This window comes from Oryzias latipes, chromosome 16 (assembly GCF_002234675.1).
Source record: "Oryzias latipes chromosome 16, ASM223467v1".
Taxonomy (NCBI): Eukaryota; Metazoa; Chordata; class Actinopteri; order Beloniformes; family Adrianichthyidae; genus Oryzias; species Oryzias latipes.
This window is the reverse complement of record NC_019874.2, coordinates 17,883,291-17,904,850: the sequence shown is the minus strand read 5'-3', so window position 1 is coordinate 17,904,850 and position 21,560 is coordinate 17,883,291. Positions and strand designations below refer to the sequence as shown.

Here is a 21,560-nt window from a genome sequence, read left to right as displayed (position 1 = left end):
TTTGAATAAAACGTATGTTAATTTCTTATAACTAGGATGCACTGTTGCAGTTTTCTAGGTTACTTTAGTAAAATAAGTTTTATATTGAATGACTTTTTATCCAGTTAAAACAAGTAAATTAAAATAAAAAGTTACTTTTGATGATTTTTATTTGTTTGTTTATAATTTTACAATACATGTCAAAGAAAGACAAATAAAGAAAACTCTTAATTGTTTTTCCAAAAGAAACTAGTTACCAAGTAGTATTCTAGAGGATTACTTCCTACTTTTACATGTAATGGCGTATTCTTTTAATAATAAATAATCATGCCTACATAAACATTTTAAAAACCTTTTTTTTGCCTCTCACCAACAGAGTGACAATATTATTTAAATTGTTCAAATATTTTCCTTTCAGTGTACTGAAAAAGGAAACCAATGAAAGCTGCTTTTTGTAAACATCCCCAAGGAAGCATGAATTTAATGTTAATTTTTTTATCATTGCTTACCAATGCAATCCTGGTTGCAATGGTTTCTGCTGCGGATTTAGGTATTCATGGCTGTTATAGATTTTTGTAGGCAAGAGAAAATTACTCATACTCTCCTCATTCCATCCGTTCATTGTCCACGTCTCCTGGGGTGGCTGTGGTGCAGAAGTAGAGCAGATGGCTTCTGAATTTCTGAAGTGACCTTGGACAAGACATTAAATCTACATTTGCTCCTGGTGGTTATAGGCTGATGCCAGTGTTTGGGAGCAGAGCCACCATCACTGTGTGAATGGTACTGTGACTGATAAGCGCTTTATATACGCCATTTACCACTTCTGATTCCCATTGCAGCGTCACAGAGATGCTGGAGCCTATCCAGCTACAGTCAGCTGAAGGTGTTGTACATGTCTGATACTTATCCTGGTCATCAGATGGCCACTAACAAGACATTTAAGAATCCCCATTAAACCTATGAAGCATTTTTTTAAGCAGTGGGAGGAATCCAGATTGCCTGGAGAAAACCTACACATGCACGACGAGAACATGCCAACTCCACACAGAAGGGTCCCAGCTTCCCAGCAGGGTTTTGAATCAGGATCTTCTTGCCGTGAAGTGAGCGTGCTAACCACTACACCACCATGCAGCCTATGTATGGTTGATTTAGATAGTTTATCTTGCAGGTGAAAAAGATGCAAGTGAGAAAATTGACATTTTGGAAACTGAATCTGAGGATGGAGTTCTGAAGTCTGATAGTTTGCACCTTGAATTAAATCTGCAGACTTCACCGAGCTCTACAGCAAGTATGTTTTTTTTTTTAACCAGTTGACTTAGTGTGGTGTCAGGACTACTACCTCTCTTGAAGCTTGTTTTCCTGGGCATCCCAGTTCTGAACCTCTATTACCACACGGTGAACTAACTGCACGGTTTGTTGTTTAGGCCTGCACTACATGCTGGTATGTACACATATTAAACTAATAAGTAGTGAAAACAATGAAAACTTGTGTTTGTTTTGTGTATTATCTGGATTGTATTTGGGAGCCTGCAGAGTAAAAACCTGTTATGTGTGACTGAAGCTTTAGTCCCATTTGCTCTGTGACTAAATCTTTGATGTGCAGCCATATAGTCAGATGATATAGTCATAATGAAAGCAGTGTGCTGCAGCCCAGAACTGTAAAATTCCCCCCATATTACACCATTAAACAGACAGCAGGACGGATTTCTATCTTAAGGAAAATTTAGCTACATTTACAGAAAAACAACATTTTGATGCTATTAGTTGTTTAATTTTATATCACAATGTTATCTATCTTGAAAAGTTGTTAGATTATGTCCAGTTAAGGACGTCTGCTAGAGGAGTTTACACACGAAAGTACACAAATAGTTCTCCTTTAGGTGTTTATTTGGAATAATACGTTTCAAATATAATGCAAGAAGCCAATTTACACTCACTCTGGATAACGGATCTCTACTTTATCCCGTAATTTGAGGCTGCTGGGTGATACCAAGAGACGGAAACCTGTCAACAATTCAGACGGGGGCAGGAAAAGAACTAAAAACTCTCTGCGACGTGACTGGAGGGACTACACAAACGTGACTGGAGGGACTACACAAATGTTGATTCAATTCATGTTGACCATATCCCAAGTAACCTCATTCAGCAGCAGATGGACACTCCCAATACTACAAACACATTTATGAAAAACATTCATCCTCCCAAAAAAACAAAGAATAAGAAAGTTCAGTGAAGTCATAGCTTCTCCTTTTGATGTGCGACCCTAAAAAAACCCTCAATCCCCGTTTCTAAAACACCAGCATCTTGTAGACTCCAGTAGAGTTTATGGTTGCAGCAGTTGGGTAGGCTGTTCCTGACAAATCCTGCGATGTAGCTTTGAAATATACTAGCTAGGAGGAAAACGTACTGCATGCTCTCTTTCACAAGCAGGAGAGAAAGTGAAGGCTGAGGTAGAGAAGAGAGACAGGACGAGAAAACAACCCAAAAAATGTAAAAAAACAAAAAAAAAAAAAAACACAAGGTGGTGTGTCCAACACACGCCTTGCAGAATAACATTGTTCAAAGGCACTTGGATCGTGGGGGTGTGGTCAGACAAAAAGGTGAGACACAGCAAACTGGTGTTTTTCCAAAATCAATGTGAAGATAGGCGTGTTGCAGCTTTTACGCAGAACTAGACATGAAATAAAATCCATCAACGAGGTTAAAGAAATAAAAAATAGCAATTTTTACGTAAAATACTTCATGTTGGCAATGAAAATCAAGGTGGTTTATATTTACAAAAAGAAGGCTTCTCAAGCAGCTGTTAAGAAAGTGATGCATAGAGCAAAAATATGCATGTCAGTGGTTCAACAGTTGTATCCCCTTCCTATCATCAAACCTTTGTTTCTGGGACTACAGTGGTGTAGTGGTAATACATCCTTGCTCACCAGCTTAGTGTTATAGGTCACATCATTTGGTTAAGGAATTAAAAAAAGTAGTGGTTTAATTATGAAGCAAAAACCTCCTCCCCTCCTGCAGTACATACATGCACCTGCAGGGCCCGCTGTTTTCAACTGGAGGAGAAATCGCCCTTTGCATCAAGACTGATCTCGCTGTAGTGCTGGAACATACAAAAAAATTCTCAACGTTCCTAAAAAAGAGAAGCATTTTCTGCTCTTTTTTGGGACGTATTTTATCCACAACCGTTAAACAATAAAAATAAAAAAATCACAATGGTTAAACTATTAAATTCCTGGGTTCTGTCAGTGGATTCAGGCCAATATGGCTGAAGAAAAAAAAGGGTTCCTTTGGTCAAAGCTCCACAGAACCACCCATCAAACGATTTCTATCTGATTGCAAGGCTTTTTGTTTCATATTTAAAAAAGGCATACATCTTTGTGCATATAATGTGGAAACTCCCGAGACCGTTTGGCTTGCCCCGGCAACGTGTCACGTCATACAGCTAAGGCATAAAAAAACAGTGGTCATTTCAAAACTGTACTTTGAAGTTCTCAAAAGGATCCTCAACAGTTCCAGATCCCAGTGCTAAAATAGTTTTGTTTAGTGCTACTTTAAACAGATTATTTCCTTCATGTAATTGAGAAAGCGGGATGGCAGACAGATTAGGTTTTGTCATTCTGAATTTACCTGAACTAAAGAGATGAGCAGTTGGGAGAACGGACAGTTTACTAAATACAGGTGACGTTTTAAGCCACTTGTTGGTAAACATAACCACGTGTCATTCTAATCCTTCAGTTTTATTATTAGTTTCTCCCTTATATCTACTTTGTATTTAAAAGCTGCTAATTATCAAACTATACACGATTGGGCGGAATTTAGAATTTTCCTTGTGCACAGAATGATAACTGATTGTATGTTTTAAACATATTTTAAAAAAGCACCCAAAAGGTCTTTTAGAGCCGGCCAGACTGTTGGCAATGGTCATTTCATGTTGAAGGCCAGCAGGGGGCGCTCCTCCCTTCTCTGCCAGGGGCTTTTCCTCTCCTCCTCTCCATCTTCATGTGCTGCATCATCATCCGGGGAGACGGACAGCAGTGCATGATCAGTCCTGAATGTCACTCCCTCTGGGGTTGGGAGGGGAGGGGGGGAGGAGGGGGACACTGGGGACAGTGAGGGGGCTTCCTCTTGGATTTGTAACTCTTCAGCTTTTTGGATCTCCACACTCCTCTGCTCCGTTTCCCCTCCGTTGCCTTCTGCTCCGTCTGACAGTGAAGGTTCTGCTTTGCTATTTTTGGGACTGCACTTCTCCTCGTGTCCACCCCCCTCCAGATCATCCACATATACCAGTTGGGTGTAGGTTTTAGCTGCTGCTGCACCCTTGGATCTTTCCGTCTCCATCTCTTTTCCTGCATCCCTGCCCCTCCGCCCCCCTCTGTGCTCATTTAGGTCCACACCAGAGTCCAGGCTGGCATCGTTCCCACTGCCATGCCGACTGCTGCTGCCGTCCTGCTGACCTTCTGAGGGTTGTGAGTTATTGTAGCATCCTGCCCGCTGGAGGTCAATGTATGAGTGGCGTATATGAGCGTTGGAGCGTCCGTCGAGCGAGACGAACCAAGCTCGAGGGTGAGGCAGAGGTTTCCCTCCTCTCAGCTCCATCAGTGTCTTCTCAGCCAGCAAAGTGTCTTCTCTGTTAATTTCCACCAGAGCTGTTTCTCCGAGCGCTGACGGGATAGACAGAGACTCTGACAAACCCAGATTTTCTCCGTCACTCTGACTGGTGGAAACTGGGGAGCAGTCAGTGGGGGTTTGCCCCCGGGGTTGCTGGGCGTTCAGCTCGGCCTGGATGGTCTCTAAATCACTCTGCTGGTCAGCCTGCAGGAGCAACGCCTGGCCAGACAGAGGGTGCTCCCCGGGAAGTCGCATGTAGTGTGCAGGGATGACCAGAGTGGGGCGCACTCTCGAGTAGCCTTCTCCTCCACTCAGCAGATCTACAGAACCGCAGCACAGCAGCTGGCCCGGCCGAGAGAGCAGCTGTGGGTTGGGACGCTCCAAGTGATCAACAGAGCGGGAGAGAAGATAGTCGGGGGCCCTGCAGTCACCCCCTTCCCCCCTGCAGGGGGAATGAGGAGGAGAGGACGGAGAGATGCAATCAATAATCCCAATGCTGCTCAGTTGCGTGACAGAAGCCTGAGCGGGATTGCATGATGACAGGGCCTCTGAAATCTGGTTGCTGGATGAGCAGACAGAGGTGTAGGATTGACGGTAACTCCTTTCCGTCCCAGACAACAGAGCGGCCTTCAACTGGAATGTCTCTGCAGACTGACGATAGTCTCTGCTGCGGGGTGTCAGGTTGCCAAGCGAAGAACCGTGAAGGCTGTGGTTTCCGAGAGACGAACGGCTCTGTTTGCTGTGCTGGATCAGACTGTGATGACGCTGATTGTCCTGATGCTCCAGTGGCGAAGGCTTCAGCATTGGCGTGGTCATGTCAGGTTCAGTGGCGGTTGAAACCAGTTCCAGTTGCACCTGAATGTGAGAAAAACGTATACATTAAAGTAACCTACACTCAGCTAAACAAAACAAGGGAAAATATTATTCAAAATACTTCAAAAGTAATTTTTTTTTGGTCACAGTACAGCTAACCTCATTGCTGATGAGGTTCATGTGAGACATGGAGGTGGCTTGATCCTTCTTACTGCTGTCCAGACCAGAGGACAGCGTAATCTTGCGATGGGACCCTCTTGGCTTCAAACAACGACGTCTGGTCAACGACAACAAATATCAATATTAAGCATTATTGAGATTTAAAACCATGTTGGGGTTTTGACAACAAGTTGCAGTTAACCCCTAAAGCAGGCATCTCCAACTCTGTTCGTCATGAGCCACTCCCCTGTGGCACTGTCCTGTTTGTTTGTTTTGCAGCTAACCCCGCTTCAGTCATTCCTGATCAGCTGGACTGAGTGAGGCCAGTTTCTAATTGACTGAACACAACTGATCCAGATGTCTAATAATTACTGAAACAGGGTTAGCTGCAGAACAAGCTGGGCAGTAGCTCAAGAGGAACAGGGTTGGAGACCACTGCCCTAAAGAGACCAGATTTATACCAAAGTTCTTTCTTTGTACATGTTTTAGCCTGTTTTATGGGACAGCTTTTATTAAAAAAATACACAAATACTTAACAAATTGTGAATGACACAGACCTGCAGTAATACAGCAGAAGGCAGAGCAAACAGAGGAGGATGAGGGCCATGCCTCCCAGTATGGCCAGCAGGAAAACCGTGTGGTATGTACTGATGTCTTTCGCAACCATTGGACCTGTGGGGAATTATCCACAGGAAAGAAAAACCTTTTAATGCCATATGCGTTTAGCAAAATCAAACCCATTAAATTACGATAGTTTTCTGAAGATTTGATGAAAAAGGGTTGACTCATCGTGAAAAATGTCATGTGAAGACATGTTTCTGTCATGTTTACCCAGTAGCCTCTCACCTGAGTGCAGAGGGGACATGGCAGCCACCCAATACCCCAGCTGAGGAGCAATGTAGGTCAAAGTGAGCTGGTTCCCCTCCCTCTGCACGTGACCCCAGCTGCTCTTAATCCAGGCGCCTGCACGAACACACGATCACAGAGCTTAAATATCCCATTGATTTCTGTGTCAGAAATAGCTTCACAAAGTGCGCTAGCACCAAACCAACAACTTCATCACATGCAGATACTCTGAACAGACTCCACCTGGTTGAGTGTGGACAAAGAAGTGCCACTTGGACTGATGTGACTTGTGCATTCATAATAAACTTTCATCTTCACATTTTCTCTAAGGTGGAAAAACATTTTGGCTCACACCACTCCATGTTGATATTCTGATTGCTATCTCAGAATACTAAATGGGTCGCCCCTTCAATTGTTTGTTTGTTTTCATCTTAGGGCATAAAGATGCTATGATAACTCAAAAAGAAAAACAGCACAGTCTGAAGGAACCAGAAAATAGCTTGACAGTACTAAAACCAACCACAAGGGGGCACCATATAAGCAAAAATAAAGAGGCTTTCTAAAGCAAACCACTGAGCACAACAACTATTTTAATACTGTTGGTACAAAAAAAATCCTCTACAAAGCCACTGATTGATAAACTCACAGTAAACCAGAGAGAAACCCCTTTTGATCTTCTGGGTCACAGGGCTAACATGCTAATCTGCTTTTATGCTTATGCAAATTTGTGCGAGAAGTCAGGAATTTGCATCAACACTAAAAACAGAGACAAGCGATGAGGATTTTTAAAAAGGAAATACCTAAAAACAGATTTTAAGCATGGCAAACAAGACCGAACATAGATGAGAAATGGAATGAGAGATAAGAGAAAAGAGAGAAGAGAAGCAAAATAAATGAAAGAGGCTGTGTGACTCAGCATCTCCCTCACACACTCAGGCCTTTGCCCAGTCCTGCCTGGAATCACCGGAGTCCTGTTTGAATCCTGTCCACAGGGGACTCCGCTCACTGTTGGAGTGACCTGTTATTAATAAGGACATGTAAAGGCCCCGTTCCCACGCTTCCTGACAATACAGCAGCGGAAAACTCAAAACTTCTGAAGTTGTGCAAACATTCTGAATGTCAATAAGGCCCATATATATGTACGGTATATATCACTTCTCCCTTTCTACCCTTTCATGCTAAATCAACACGACGAGCATGACAGGTCATAGTCAGTTCATCATGTGAGTATTTGCATCCCTCAGGATGAAGGCGTGTCTTGTTTGTGAATCACAGTCAAACTGCAGGTGAGCTTGGGGTTTATTTGTGACCGACATGGTGCTGCTCCACGCTTATGCCATCCAAAAAGACAAGTGATTGTCAGTTATACTAGAGAAACAGGTTTTTTCTGTGTGTCGTCCATGTGCACATTGTTTGGAACCAAAACTGCCTCTATTCTGCGAAGGCAAAACAGAATATTCTTCTAAAGAGGCCAGATTTATTATTCTCAGCTGGACTCAAGCACAACCACACTTGTGCTTTTAAACAGTTAACAGTTCAAAGGCAAATAAATTAGGAGTTAAGGCCTTCTGTTGTGCTACTTATTTGATCTGTTGCTTGGGAACAAGAGATGAAGCTTGAAGAGGTTGGGACTTCTGCTTTGGAACTATTCACTAATGCAGGCCGTGTTCGGGGCAAAAGTGTGTGTTCCTAGTTTTCTCAAAGCCATTTTCCTAAGTTTATGATGCTGATATAGTCTGAGACTATTCAGCCTTACAGGTGTATCCCCTCTTTGCTCATTTCTGAGTTTACAGCACGATTTTTTGATATCCTGTGGATTATTTTTCAAACATCTACCAACGTGACAAAATGACAACAATGACACACTGAATGATAGGCGTTGCTTGAGGGAATATGAGGCCTGTTACTAAGAAAGTTCGCCAAGTTATTTATTATTTTTACATATAACACGTCCTGCAATGTTTGTATAATAAATCTTTTGTCTCGCGTTCAAGCTACACTGCGTCTCAACATGTAGGGAATGACATCATGCGGCTGTTTACTAGAAAAAGACAAAAAATAATAAGAAAAGCAGAAAGGAAAACCGACTCGTAGGACTGGAGGCAAAAATACATTCTGGTGGATTTTCCCTCCGTTCTGTGAAGCTCTTAATTCAAATTGAGTTCCTTGTTTCTAGTGATGCTTAAGTTTGCTGCTTCAGTTCACTCTTTACTTAAAATGCTGCTTTTGTCCGTCACGTAATAAATAGTGAGAAACCTAAAAACAAGGGGAAAAAAAGGTAAAATAGTTGAACTCAACTCCAGATAATTGCTAATGCTGCACATTGTGAGCCAAAAGATTAGTCACCACACCAATATGCAGCAGTGTGTCGTAATGTGTCAATGGGAGCTTGTACGACTTCCTAAAAAACTCCCACAGGGTTTCTAGAGGTTTTTGAAGGTTTCCTTTAATAAGACTTTTTAGGATATTTCTAAAGCCCCTTATAACAGAGTTTAAGAGCTATCCCATTAGAGGTGAAAAGATGTGTACTTTGCTCAAAATAAAAATTCCAAACAAAGCAGAACATTTTGTTTCATCAGAAGACCTTCATTAAAATTCCTGTCTGCAATGGCAAGAGCTCAAAAATGACACAGCAGGAAATCGGGGACAAGTGGGGAAGCAAAAGAGCGTTTGGTTTGCTGACCCACCGTCTTTCTAGCAGCTTTTCCGAGAGGAACTGGGTGTGTCGCGCAGTTGGATGTTTGGCATACAGGGTTAAAATAGCAGACATAAATCAGGGAGTCCAGAGGGAGCTGAGGCACCTCTTGTCTCTCAAAACATCCTCGCAGAATGCTCACCGTTTAGTTGAGCTGAAGGTATAACTGACCCACAAGTGATTATATTTTTGAAGTCCAAACTTGTGATGTGTATCAGCACTTAGATTTGCAGATTATTGTGATTATGCTGCTTATTGTATGAATAATGTTATTTATCACACAGTAAGTTGAGGCATGTGGTTTGTAGTAATACTTTTGCTAATTATTTACTTCTAATATCACATATTTCTAACACACATTAAATAAACCTAGATCGAAGACCAAGTTTTTTAACAGTTCAGAATCATTTGTTATTTTCTACCCAATGATAAACACTCATTCATAGAAAGTTGTGCATTTCCATTAGTACATACCTAAACGAGGGTCAAATCTCCATGCGGGGATGTGATCATTTTCTTTGAGGGTGCTGTCACTTGGCAGGGGCAGGGAAACTGTGATTGGCCCGTTCACCTGTAGCTCCGCTCCATCGCTGGCCAACAGGTGAACAGAAATGGCTGCAACGGGAGTCAGTTCCAACTTCTTCTCTGTGCCTGTGAGAGAGCAGGCAGGAGAGCGTTAGAAAACCGCAGCAGAAATGAAAGGGAGAGGGATTAAGGTGTGTAAGGGTGGGTGGGATTGGAGATTTAAAGGAGAGCTGTCAGGGAAAGACGGGCAGGAAGAAAGACAAAAGACAGACAGGAAACGTGGCAGCAGGAGGGGGGTACAGCGACCCGGACGCTGAAGTGGGAAAACACTTCATCTCTACAAAGCACAAATATGCAAGCGCTGCCTCGAGGGAGACGGTTTGAGTAATGGGAAAACAAGGTGAACGTTGGGCAGAAATTGAAGCTGAGGGAGAAATAAAATGGATTTTTGAAAGCCTTCATTGATGAGGGTTGTGTTGGGACAGAACACACACAGGAGGCTATTGTGTTTCAGCAGATCAGACGGAAAGGCCTCTCGGGGTAGTGTCTTTCATTACGTCCCTCCCTCTTCCCTGTAAATGTCTTCCCCGTCACCAACGCCAAATCTTTCTTAACCAACCGAGATTTCAGGTTCAGTTCTTACCTGTGAGGTTGCTGCCAAAGGTTTGCAGGTAGGGAAAATATTGGATTTGTGAGGGGGAGCTCGCCAAAGTGAAGAGGGCCGTCAGGTTTGCATAGGAAGTGTTGGAAGCAAGACTAAGGGCTCTGCGCTGGAAATGAACTCCTGGCTGACCTTTTACCCCTTTGAGAGCCATGGAAAAACATGTCAGAACAGAAACATCTATATTAGACTAAAGTAAGCTCAAATATATCCAAGAAATGAAAATTAATCCAAACAATCCTGTTTCTATAAGGCAAAGGAATTGTACAAATTTAAGGTAATCATTATCCAATAAAAAACAACAGAAGAGACTGAAAAAATGTGTTTTTGTGTTACTTTCTAGACCAGGGGTGTAAAACTCATTTTCACTGAGGGCTACATCAGCATAGTGGCTGTCCTCAAAGGGCCAGATTATAACTTATACATGTAACTTAATGTAATGAAAAATAAACGTAAGTACTCCTTAATGTTCAATAACTCACTTATTTATTTAATTATAACTTTTTAAATTGACAATTACAATTGCTTAGAAAAAACATGTTTGCTTGTAACTCTAGCATAAATCCTTTTACATTTGATTCTGTCAGGTTAGGTTATATGGACAGTATTTAAGTCCTAATGTATAGTTGGCCAATCCAATATTTCAAGTCCTATTACCCCAAGATTTGAATAAATACACACCAACTTTTATTTTAAGAAATTAAAAACTTTCATGCTCTTGCATAAAATCACATGGCGGGTCACATTTGGCCCGCGGGCCTTGAGTTTGACACGTGTGTTCTAGACCATTATATACTTTTAAACTGGTAAATCCTAAGGATCCATCTCATCCATTTTGCATATGATTCCACTGCCCCTCACAGATCAGGTTACATAAACTGTGAAGCAAAAGATCAACAGATGAAAAAATTTCTCACTACCTTTTCTTTTATTTTACCAAAATTCTATAAATAATTGAAAAAAATAGCCATTCTTTTAAAAAGGTTTAAAAATGTTGAGGTAAATTTGAGAAAACAAAACATGAAATGCATGAATAATTTTAAGAGTTTTAGTCCATGTCAGTGGAGTTTTTTTCATCCAGTTAACGATCCATAATTCCCACCTTTTTTTCCAAAGTTGTTTTGCATACCTTGTCCTCAGCAAATGCTTTTTACAATCAATTAGACTTAATGGAAATATCTCTGGATCAATAAAGTAAACGTAATGCTTTGCTCCACATTTCTTTTAACCTGTATGATATCTTGCTGCATTTCAGTTTCCTTTTTCACTTCTCAGTGCTTGATTTCGTACCAACTTTCTCTCCTCATTATATATACATGAAAAGAATAATACTAACTAAAAAACTGCATGTAGCCAGTCTCCGCAAGGTGATGTCACTGTGGTCTGACTGTATGTCGAGCACACATTCCTCGATGGCGAGCCGGCTGACTTTAAGTGCTGCGAGTGTTTTTAACAGATCATGGAGGCCTTTTTTATGAAGTCTGCTCTGGAAATTGAGGTGTGGACGTTATTTCCCTTCAGTGCCTGTTTTTTTGGTAAATGGGAAATGACTGTTGCTGTACTTTTGCGTGTTCCCTTCCTCAACTCCTCCTTTTTCCTCACCTCATCTGTTCCTCCTTCTGTTGGACGTTGGTGAGCCCACCCCCCCCTCATTTCTATACCCCCCCCCCCAATGCTCCACCCACCACCCCACTTCCCAGCATGCCCTACTCTCTCTCCACTTTTACCCCCCTTCAGTCTTTTATTATCTTGAAATCTGCCACGGGGCAGGGTTTATTATACCCCGGGAGGGGTTTAAGGTCACACAGCGCTCTGAAAGCAGAGTGTGTCAGACACAGGGACTGTATTATGCTCTGCTGTGGTCCAACACGTGCTCTGGGCAGCGTGGACTCAAGAGGTTTCTATGTTAATGTAGGCTGCCGTAAATTTCTGAAGGTTTTACGGGCTGACACGATAGCCGACATGCTAAATTTCCCCTTTGTTGGTAAAAAAAAACCAACAAAGATCCAGAGGACAAAGAAACGTTGCTGATTAACATGAGTTGGACAGTCGTATCTAATGTAATTACAGCTCAACAAAGACGATGACACACAGATACAGTCACGATTGATATTGTTTGATGTGCTTCCATCAGGTTTACCAGATGCTACCTAACAATTATTAAAAAAATAAAACATTTTAAGTACCTTATAGGTTTTATTTTCAGGTTTTTATTGAAAGCAGAAGTGAAAATAAACAAAATGTAAATAAAATAATACATTTCTGATCACAAAATCAGACAGCCTCCTTTAATAAATACTATGATGACATACATATATTGATGTTTTTTAATTGCTCTTGTGTTTAAACTTTTTATGATATCCACTCAAACAGAAACAGATGTTCTGATCTGGCTGATGTACATCGTTTACCTGTGTTTTCTTTTATAGACCCACTCCGATAGAAATTGTGTTTATAACATGTTCTTGTGGCATTTCTCTGATGATGGAGGACAAAGAAGGATATATAAAGAAAATTAAGCTCAAATTTGCATTTCTAAGTTTTTCTTCATACAAATCGTTGTGAATCAGGAGCAGAAGAAAAAATGCTGATTGAAAAAGATTGCATTTGTTACATAGAAAATCTAATGGGCAGGCCACAAGCCCCCTTTCTCTGCTCCATTCTGATGCATCCACTTGTAAACTAATAGATCCATGTACGTCTTTGTTTTCCTCGTCTGAGCTGGCATCTAGCTCAAATATTTCTCGCCATTTTTGTTGTACAGGTAATGTTAGGTTGGGTGTGTGGGGCTGTAAGCTAGCAGGAGAGCATCTAAACAGAACAATAAGTTATGGGTAGGAGAATGGCGGCATTGATCTGACCCATCAGTCCCACCCACAACTCAGAGGCAAATTTTTAGTGTACTCCTGCCAAGAAATTATGTCTTAGAAAATGACACAAGTTTATGTTTTTGGCTAAAACTAGCACAAACATAATTAAAAGGACAATAGGAACGATTTGCAAATTGATCAAAAGATGATCGGAGTGCGACTTTTATGAAATGTATCTTCTGTCTTTTAATTTTTCATCAATATTTGCCACATGCAGGGTAGTTGTGGATTTAAAATTCTGTTTTCTGTGGTCTTCAGTCAGTGTGGTTAACATCATGATATCTAACAACAGTTCAAGAGGAATTATTGCCTCTTTTTTTAATAAGCAGACTGATAAATCACAAGTTTAAAGACATAGAATGATGTCTGAAGCTTAACATGTCTCTACGCTCATTATTTTAATCTTTTCTCTGGATCCCATCTCTTTAGCTCATACCATTATTTCATTTTTTTATGATTCTGTAAAGCAAAAATCACAGGTAAAATCTGATTTTTATATTTTTTCCTATTAGATTTTTTAGGTTTTTTTTTTTTTCAAGTGATCGCTGTGTTGTTGTTTTTTTCATGGGTACCAGCAATTTTGTCCACATCTGTTTAAAGACAAATTTGAAACTGTTGTAGGCATACCTTGTAGACCTGACACAATCTCCACAACATCTTCATAGACCATCAGAGTAGCAGCTCTTTCTGGAAGAAGATCCAAACTAATAGAGGAAAACACTGGAAGAAGGAAAAAAAAAACACAGAGTGCACGCTTTAGTAATGGACACACTGTAAGCCTAGAAACAAATAGCAGACTACCTAAGCACTCTGCTGATCCCTATCAGTTGTAACAGGTCATTAAAGCATCTTTTTACATGTTTAATAGACCTGCTTTTATCCTGTCTGCTGTGTGGGACAGAAGTCTGACCCAGCAAACTGCACTCCTTTCTTCTCTCCTTCCTTCCTGCTTTCACTCCTTCATTGTTCAGAGCTGGTAAGCGTGATAATCCAATTGGCCGCCGTTTCTTTGGCTTAAAAAATAATCTAACCTTCAAATCCACCTCCCTCCTGCAACACACATGCTATCCTGCAGGCTCTTGGGGGGTATTTTGTCTAGAAGTGTGTGTGTGTGTTAGTGAAGCAAAGATTAAGCAGCCCCCTCACTGGGTTTTGGCATCTACTGCAATAAATTAGTAATGGAGCACTCCACTCGTCATTAGCTCCCACACCTGACACAAACTGCAAACACACAAATGAACAGATTTTAAATAAATAATTTGGGGACACTCTCTCCTCTTAAATGTGGCTGAACTGAATGGAAATGTGTCTGTTATTTCATTTCTCTCAAAACTCTCAGACACATGGACCTACCAGGTAATTTAGAGGGAGTCCAGGGAACAGAGTTTGGCACATATCCTGGCTTGGTTGCGGTGACAACCAGCGGAGTCCCAAGGCGGAAGGAGAAGCGCAAGTAGGCGTTTCCATCAGCTGCTGATGTGTCCAAGGTTACAGGAGTGTTGTTGGCAAAGAGCTGTATGGCGGCGCCAAGCAGGGGCTGGTGAGTGCTGCTGTCGCTGAGGTGAACTTTCAGAGTCACCTCTACAAAAACACATCAAGCTCGGTGAGTGTGCAGCTTATGCAGTCCTGAGTGCATCAAGTCTAACCCACAATGACAGAAAATGACTAACACAAGTGAAACACAGTAGAGGTATATACACACCTATCTAAAATCCAGTCTGCTCATTGACTGGGTTTAGTGTTAGTGACAGATGCTTGGCCTCCAAATCCACAAGCCAGCCAAAGAGTCTGCCACAGAATTCTGGACTCCTGCCATTTGTACTTCCCTTCTAACACAATAGACCATTTCCTGCCCTGGACCGCATGGAAAAAAACAACTACACATTTAACACTTTCCCTAATGAAGATGAAGGGTAACAATGTCCCAACCAACTGCTTGAATAATGCAATGAAATAATAACGAATCTTTGCTTCTGCAGAATAGTTTCCACTTGTCAGATATGGTTCCTGCAGAAAGGAAATTGCACCAGTGATAAGTAATTTAAATAGAACCATTCATTTGGTTAATCATGTGTATAATTGTTTATAAATTGTTTCGAACAATGGTTTTCAGTAATATTCTAAGCACAAAATCTCAACCAAATTCCAATATTTTCCCATTTTGAGGCTTTTTTTGTACTAATGAAGAGAAGCCAAAACATAATTTAAAATTATTAATACATAAATTTAAAATATCTAACAAAAAGGCTGGGAATATTATAAACCAAAAGTCTGGAATGGATCGTCAATGCAATGAGATGTAATTTCTACAGACTTTCCAAAGATCCTGCTTGACACTTGAAACAGGTTTGGACATTTTTAAAGTCCCACTCCAGTCATCTTCTTATAAACAATCTAAAATCATTCCCAGTTTTCTCTTAATTACGATTATGGCGTTTTAGACTAAATAAAAAAACCTGTACTGTTTTCTAGGACAAAGTTTCTGCAGAGCAGCAGGGGTTCTTTAGAAATTCACCTCCGAGTTGTGGGCGGGGCCGTTGGCGTAGAGCAACCCCGTCCCCTGTACCCCTCTACGTTGCTCAGAGCTCAAAGCTGGGAGCTCGTAGTTTGCCCAGCGTATTTTCGATGGCTTAAACAGAATTTTTTTTCTTCTGCTCCTGATTCACGAGGATTTGAATAAAGAAATACTCAAAAAGGAAGTTCTAAGCTTCATTTTCTTTACTGTATATATGTCCTCCAAACATATATGGAGAAATTTCAGCTCTAATAAAACCAAAGCATTTTGAGTTCAACATGACCCGCTGAAAATAAGTAAAAGTGAGTTTTACTTCCATGGCCCAAAGGTACAACGAAAACAAATAAAAAACACTGTAATCAAATAGGAGTTTTGTGGTCTGTCTGTCTCGATACACGTGACAACCAGGCCATGTTTTGATCCTTGGCTGCAGCTTGACCCTTGGTGACCTTTCAATTACAGCTGAAAGCTTTTCCCACCTCTTTTTGTCTCACCTCCCCCACATTCACAGAAACTAAAATTTGTCAAACGTCTTTCTTGAAACCTCACCCTCCATAACACACAAGCATAACGCATACCTACCCCTGCTTAAAGACAATCCCTTCCCCCTCCTCAGGGATCCGTGGGTCAGTGACAAACCACCAAGTGTGTCCCAAAAGGAGAGTTCAACTGCAGTGCAGACCCCTCCTACAATGGGAGCCAGCACCATATGAACGAGGAGAAGGCAAATGATGCAAAGTGCGGGGTGAGATTTGGCAGAGCCATGTGTCAACCTTAAACCAAACACAGGATTTTTTTTTGTGTGTGTGTACAAAAGATCAGCTCTGAACCTTCACTTCATTCCTCTTCTTTATTGCGTTACCGTCTCAGCAGAGGGTTGGAAAAAAAAAACTGCAATTCCCAAGACTGAAACTCTTTGTGGCCTTAATGTTCTGTTTGTGTGAGTTAAAAAGATCAAAACTTCCCTTCCTATCCCATTCCCAGCGATATGCTTGTAGGAGTACCAGCTGTGCTCACATAAAAAACAGAAAGGGAAAGACAAATCTCTTGGGAAACTCACGACTGACATTCACATAAATGAAACAGTCCCCTCCCAGTCCTCATCCAATAAATCAGCACTGAGCTGACATCATCGTTAAACAAGCAAAGGGCCTCCTTTCTGCTTCAAACCAGAAGAGACGGCTGAAAAATGACCCAAGACCCTGGCTCTGCAGTTAAACTCCACATCTCCAAACCTGCTTTTCAATCATAGACGTATCTATGCATCTTTAAATTTGAGCACCATATGGAGTTATGGAGGCATCAAAACGCTCTGCCTGGCCAATCCTGCAATCGTGGAGCAATTATCCTACATTACAGTCGCTGAAGCAGCGGGGACGCATGATTTCAAAAGCCAGCAGAAATAGATACACCCAACATAACCTCACTTGAGAAGTTTGCTTGCTTTCTCCTTATTTGACCCTTCATTTTACATTCCAGGGAAAATTGTGACATGCTGTATTCTGTGCTTTTCCAAATGCAGGGGTTTTCACAATCTACCGGTACTCGGGTCAACGTGTTTGTTACTACTTCATCGACAGATTAGCTTGCCTTCTTGATATATTAGCTTTAGTCTGAACTAAACCACTGCAAAGTTAAATCTCAAATGAAATATGGTAATATCAAAATAAACGTGAACTACAGTAAAAAATGTATTAATGATTTTCACTGTATGGTAGAGAAAATTGGCAAAATTCCTTGTTTTTTGGTCATTAGCCTAAGCTTATATACGAATTAAAAAAAAGCATATATAGCTTTGGTTATGATTGTAAGATTATTTTAGTGAAGATGTTCAAATGGATGAGTACGGTAAATGTTTGGTTGTTGTTTTTTTTTTTCAAAAAACAAGGTCAACCGAGGTTAAAGCTAATTAAATTGTGGCATTCTGAACAGACTTTTGTTTAATTAATAATATGGAAACGGAAGGGAAAAACAATGGTTAGAAACTATCCAGTAATTGCACTGTGGAAAAACAAAAAAAGAACAAACCATTAAAGGTTACACTCAGTCACGTAATCATTAACTGACTAGTCTGGCAAAGGGTTTCAATGCAAATGCAAAGAATTAAAACCTCACAGAGGAAAAAAACTTCCCCTTCTCAAACAGAACCACATGTCTAATTACAAAACATCTCAGAGTCATGTGATTAAAATAGAAGAAACAACAAATACCAGACTTTTTTAATACAATACAATGATTAGACAATAAATGCAAATTGATGTTTAACCAACTAATGTACTTTTAACGCTTTCTGTAAAGACACATTGAATTAAGTTTCAGATTCAAAGAGATGTCCCTGCAAACAGACAAAAAGATTTTGTTTTTATTTAAATTTCATGTAAAAATGACAAAAAGTTTAAACAACTCCACTTATAGCCATTAGATCATTAGAATGTTGCAGACTAATATACTGCATTCTACATAAACCTTCACAAAACACGGGACTGATATGAAGCAGCCAAATGTGTCCCAGCATGAAACACTTGGTGCACAACCAAAATACACGAGTTTTCCACATTAAACTAAAGCTGTGGCACTACAAGCACAGAGACATGCGGTCAGCGGGTGCAGAGCACAATCTCCTCACTTTGCAAGATTCAAAGCAAGATCACATCAAGACTTTGTCGATACCATTAACTCAACGGGCGCATGAAATATTTGGGATACATCAACAGGCTGAAGGCAAAATGGACCCTTTACCGTTAACTTAATGTGCCAATAAAAACCCCATACGTTCTGCGGTCTGTCTCAGCAGGTTTTCAACCTGGACTCCCCAAAGCAGTGCTTCCTTATGACCTTATGTGAACTTTTGCAGCAGAATCTTGTGAAATGAATCAGACTTGGCAAACTAGTGACAATACGATTTGATTAGCTCAGTGTCTGGAACGACTCATTCGAGTTCAACAAATGTTTGTCTTCGGGAGATGCAATGCCACGCCAATAATAGGCATCAGTAATGCGAGTAAGAGCTATAAATGCAGGTAGATTGTCTGGCTCCACTCGACCATATACTGCATCCGCGACTAACAATAAGAGATCCTACATATTGACCTGATCATAAAAAGATTTAAGATATTAAAAAGGTTGATGTGTGGGAAAGTGAATACAAAAAGAAGATAAAACAGAAAAGGGCAGCTTCAACATACCAAAATAAAAAATAAACAAATGTCATGGCCAAAAAAATAAAAAAATCCAGAGTATCATTATGCTGTATGCTGTGTTTTCTATAAATATTTCAACTGTAAACACAACTACAGAGAGGAGCCCACATCTAGGCTACCAGCTACAGAGATGACTGTGACGTGTCTTTGAATGTGTGTGTAGGTAAAAAAAACATAAAAGCGATGATCGTAACAAACACTGCTTCTTGTTTTCAGCCACAATGAAAGGGGACCTTTGAAGTTTGTGACTAGATGAAATGCAAACAGAATGTGATTCCATGCATTGGCTGCTGTGGTAAAAGGTTAAGCACCTCCAGAAAATCTGTTACATGTACCAACCTGTGACATGTACCAACCTGCCTCAGGGGACAATAAGGTGCATGTGTTTCCACATCACATTTATATTGATGCAACTTATTAATCTGTTATCTGAAAACTGTAAGGACTCTTCAACTTTAATACTTTTCACAGTGTTTTCTGTCCTCAATGTGCTCCCAATAATATGGTCAGTACAAGAAGACAGAAAGATGTACACACGATGGAGGACATATATGAAGAAAATTAAGCTTAAAATTGCATTTCTGAGTATTTCTTTATTTAAATCATGCTGAATCGGGAGCAGATGAAAAAATGCAGTTTGAGAAAGCTGGTAGTTATGTACAAACTACAATCGGCAAGCCACAAGCTCCCTGCTCCACTCCATTCCAATGAATCCCCTTGCAGATAAGTAGATCCATGTACTTCTTCGTTTTCCTCGTCTGAGCTGGTATCTGGCTCAAAACTGTAAGGCTGGATGGCTCCAATATTGCCGATTTTGTAATATTGTAAGCTAGTGGGAGAGCATGTAAACAAAGGGATAATGGGAAATGAGTGTAGGCTTACTCCCCACCAACACTACCACCCACAACTCAGAGGCTAATTTCTAATAAACTCCTACCGCTATGTCCTAAACAGCATAATCAAAATTTGAATACCACTGGAAACCCTTTTTGCAAAACATCAAAAGATGATTAGAGTGAACTTTAAAGCAGAAAAAATGTATTTTTTATGTTCTGTCTGGTATTTCATAACACCAGGGAAGATTCGTGACTACAAAATAGAAGTATAGTGGGGATTTTTTCTAATTCATACTTCAAAAACGTCCCACATTTTCCTTAAAAAAGGAATAAAAGTATGGTTAGGAGGTTGACAAAGAATAGCCAGTTAGAAGGTAAGTATTGGGTATCTGCACTGGGATATTTCGTGTTTTGAACTTTTCAATAGCGTAAGATGGTAACGTACAAAAGATAGCTTTAATATCCTACATTTCTTCAGGATAAATAGAAAATATTTGAGAAAATCAGACAAATTAAGGAAGCTCATTTTCTACACGATCATAATAATAATTAATACTGTCAGTTGGTCAAGTTGTGATGCTTGGTGGTAGCTTTAATAACTGGGGAAACGTGGCACAAAACAGCACCTTTGTTATCCAGAACAGTGCTTTTGTTAAAATATGAGACGGACAAAATAAAGACATTAGAGCGCATGTTCAGGTAGACAGTTTCAAAGACAAAGAAGAACGATCAATTAAGAGGAAAAAAAAAATCTAGTCCCGTAAAACAACGAACCACTCACAAAACACGTTTTAAATCATTCAAAAAGTATTTTACACGTTTGCTTATGAACAGCACTGGTTCTCATATTTAATTTATGGGCCCAACATAGAATTTTGAACAATATTCAGTACTTGCAAAAGCGCAAAGTTTATCATTAAATGTTGCTAGCAAACTTGCTAATGCTAGCTAAGTTTGGTCACATCAGCATCCGAGCTAGCGGCTCCGTTAGCCTAAGTAATTCCAGCTAGGTTCCTTTGAAATGAATAAAAGTGAACAAAAACGTCATTTTTTTTACCTTGTGTGCCGGTGTCCTCAGCTGATGTTTTTGTGTTTCCTTTGGAGACGAAGTTTCCAACAAAGTAGAGTATAATCGCGGCGGTTCTACTCCAATTCAAAGCCCACATCACTGCAGATGTGTGAATCAGAGCAGAATGGTTAAACTCAGAAGAAATACAATCTTTTGCCTTTACAAACTCACTGTTGGTGCACAGCAGCGATTATTCCGCAAAGGTGGTCATATTTCATGTCCTGCACCAACAACAGTCCCGCGTTCCAGTCTGCAACGCTGTGTTTCTTTGCATCCCAGCCCCTGTAACACTTTTTTTCCCCCATCGACGGGCCAGGGTCAGGGAGGAGGACGGCCCTGCTTCTGATACTCCCGTCTCAGAGCAGCACCAACAGGCGACTCGAACCACACGCAGGCGCACTGACTGTCAGTGGAACTCTGGCGCCACCTTCTGTCCACTTAATGGACATGACATGATAAATTGAAAAAACAAAACATTGGTCGGCAGTCCTAACTAACTAACTAACTAACTAACTAACTAACTAACTAACTAACTAACTAACTAACTAACTAACTAACTAACTAACTAACTAACTAACTAACTAACTCAGCATTAAAAAAAGTTTTGAATGAATACAAAAAAAGTCATTCAATAATTCAAAGTAATGTATAATTTAAATTTAAATGACAATTCAATTTGCACTTTGAAAATACATTTTGCAATTTAGATTGGAATATGAAAAATGAAAATTCAATTTGACAATTTTAAAAATACAATTTTGAATAAAAGCAAAAACAATTGCAT

The 21,560-nt window shown here is 40.3% G+C and overlaps 1 protein-coding gene across 1 annotated transcript; it reads right to left on the bottom strand.

Moving 5' to 3' along the window:
* Positions 1-1,848: 1,848 nt before the first annotated feature.
* On the bottom strand, positions 1,849-21,146 carry fam171a1 (family with sequence similarity 171 member A1). The gene is made up of 10 exons (XM_023963968.1): positions 20,948-21,146; positions 20,765-20,875; positions 14,510-14,737; positions 13,784-13,876; positions 10,269-10,427; positions 9,575-9,751; positions 6,406-6,522; positions 6,117-6,231; positions 5,560-5,677; positions 1,849-5,442 (listed from the first exon to the last, which is right to left on the bottom strand). Coding segments are annotated over exons 1-10 (2,661 nt in total). The 5' UTR covers positions 20,949-21,146; the 3' UTR covers positions 1,849-3,900.
* Between the last annotated feature and the right edge of the window lie 414 nt (positions 21,147-21,560).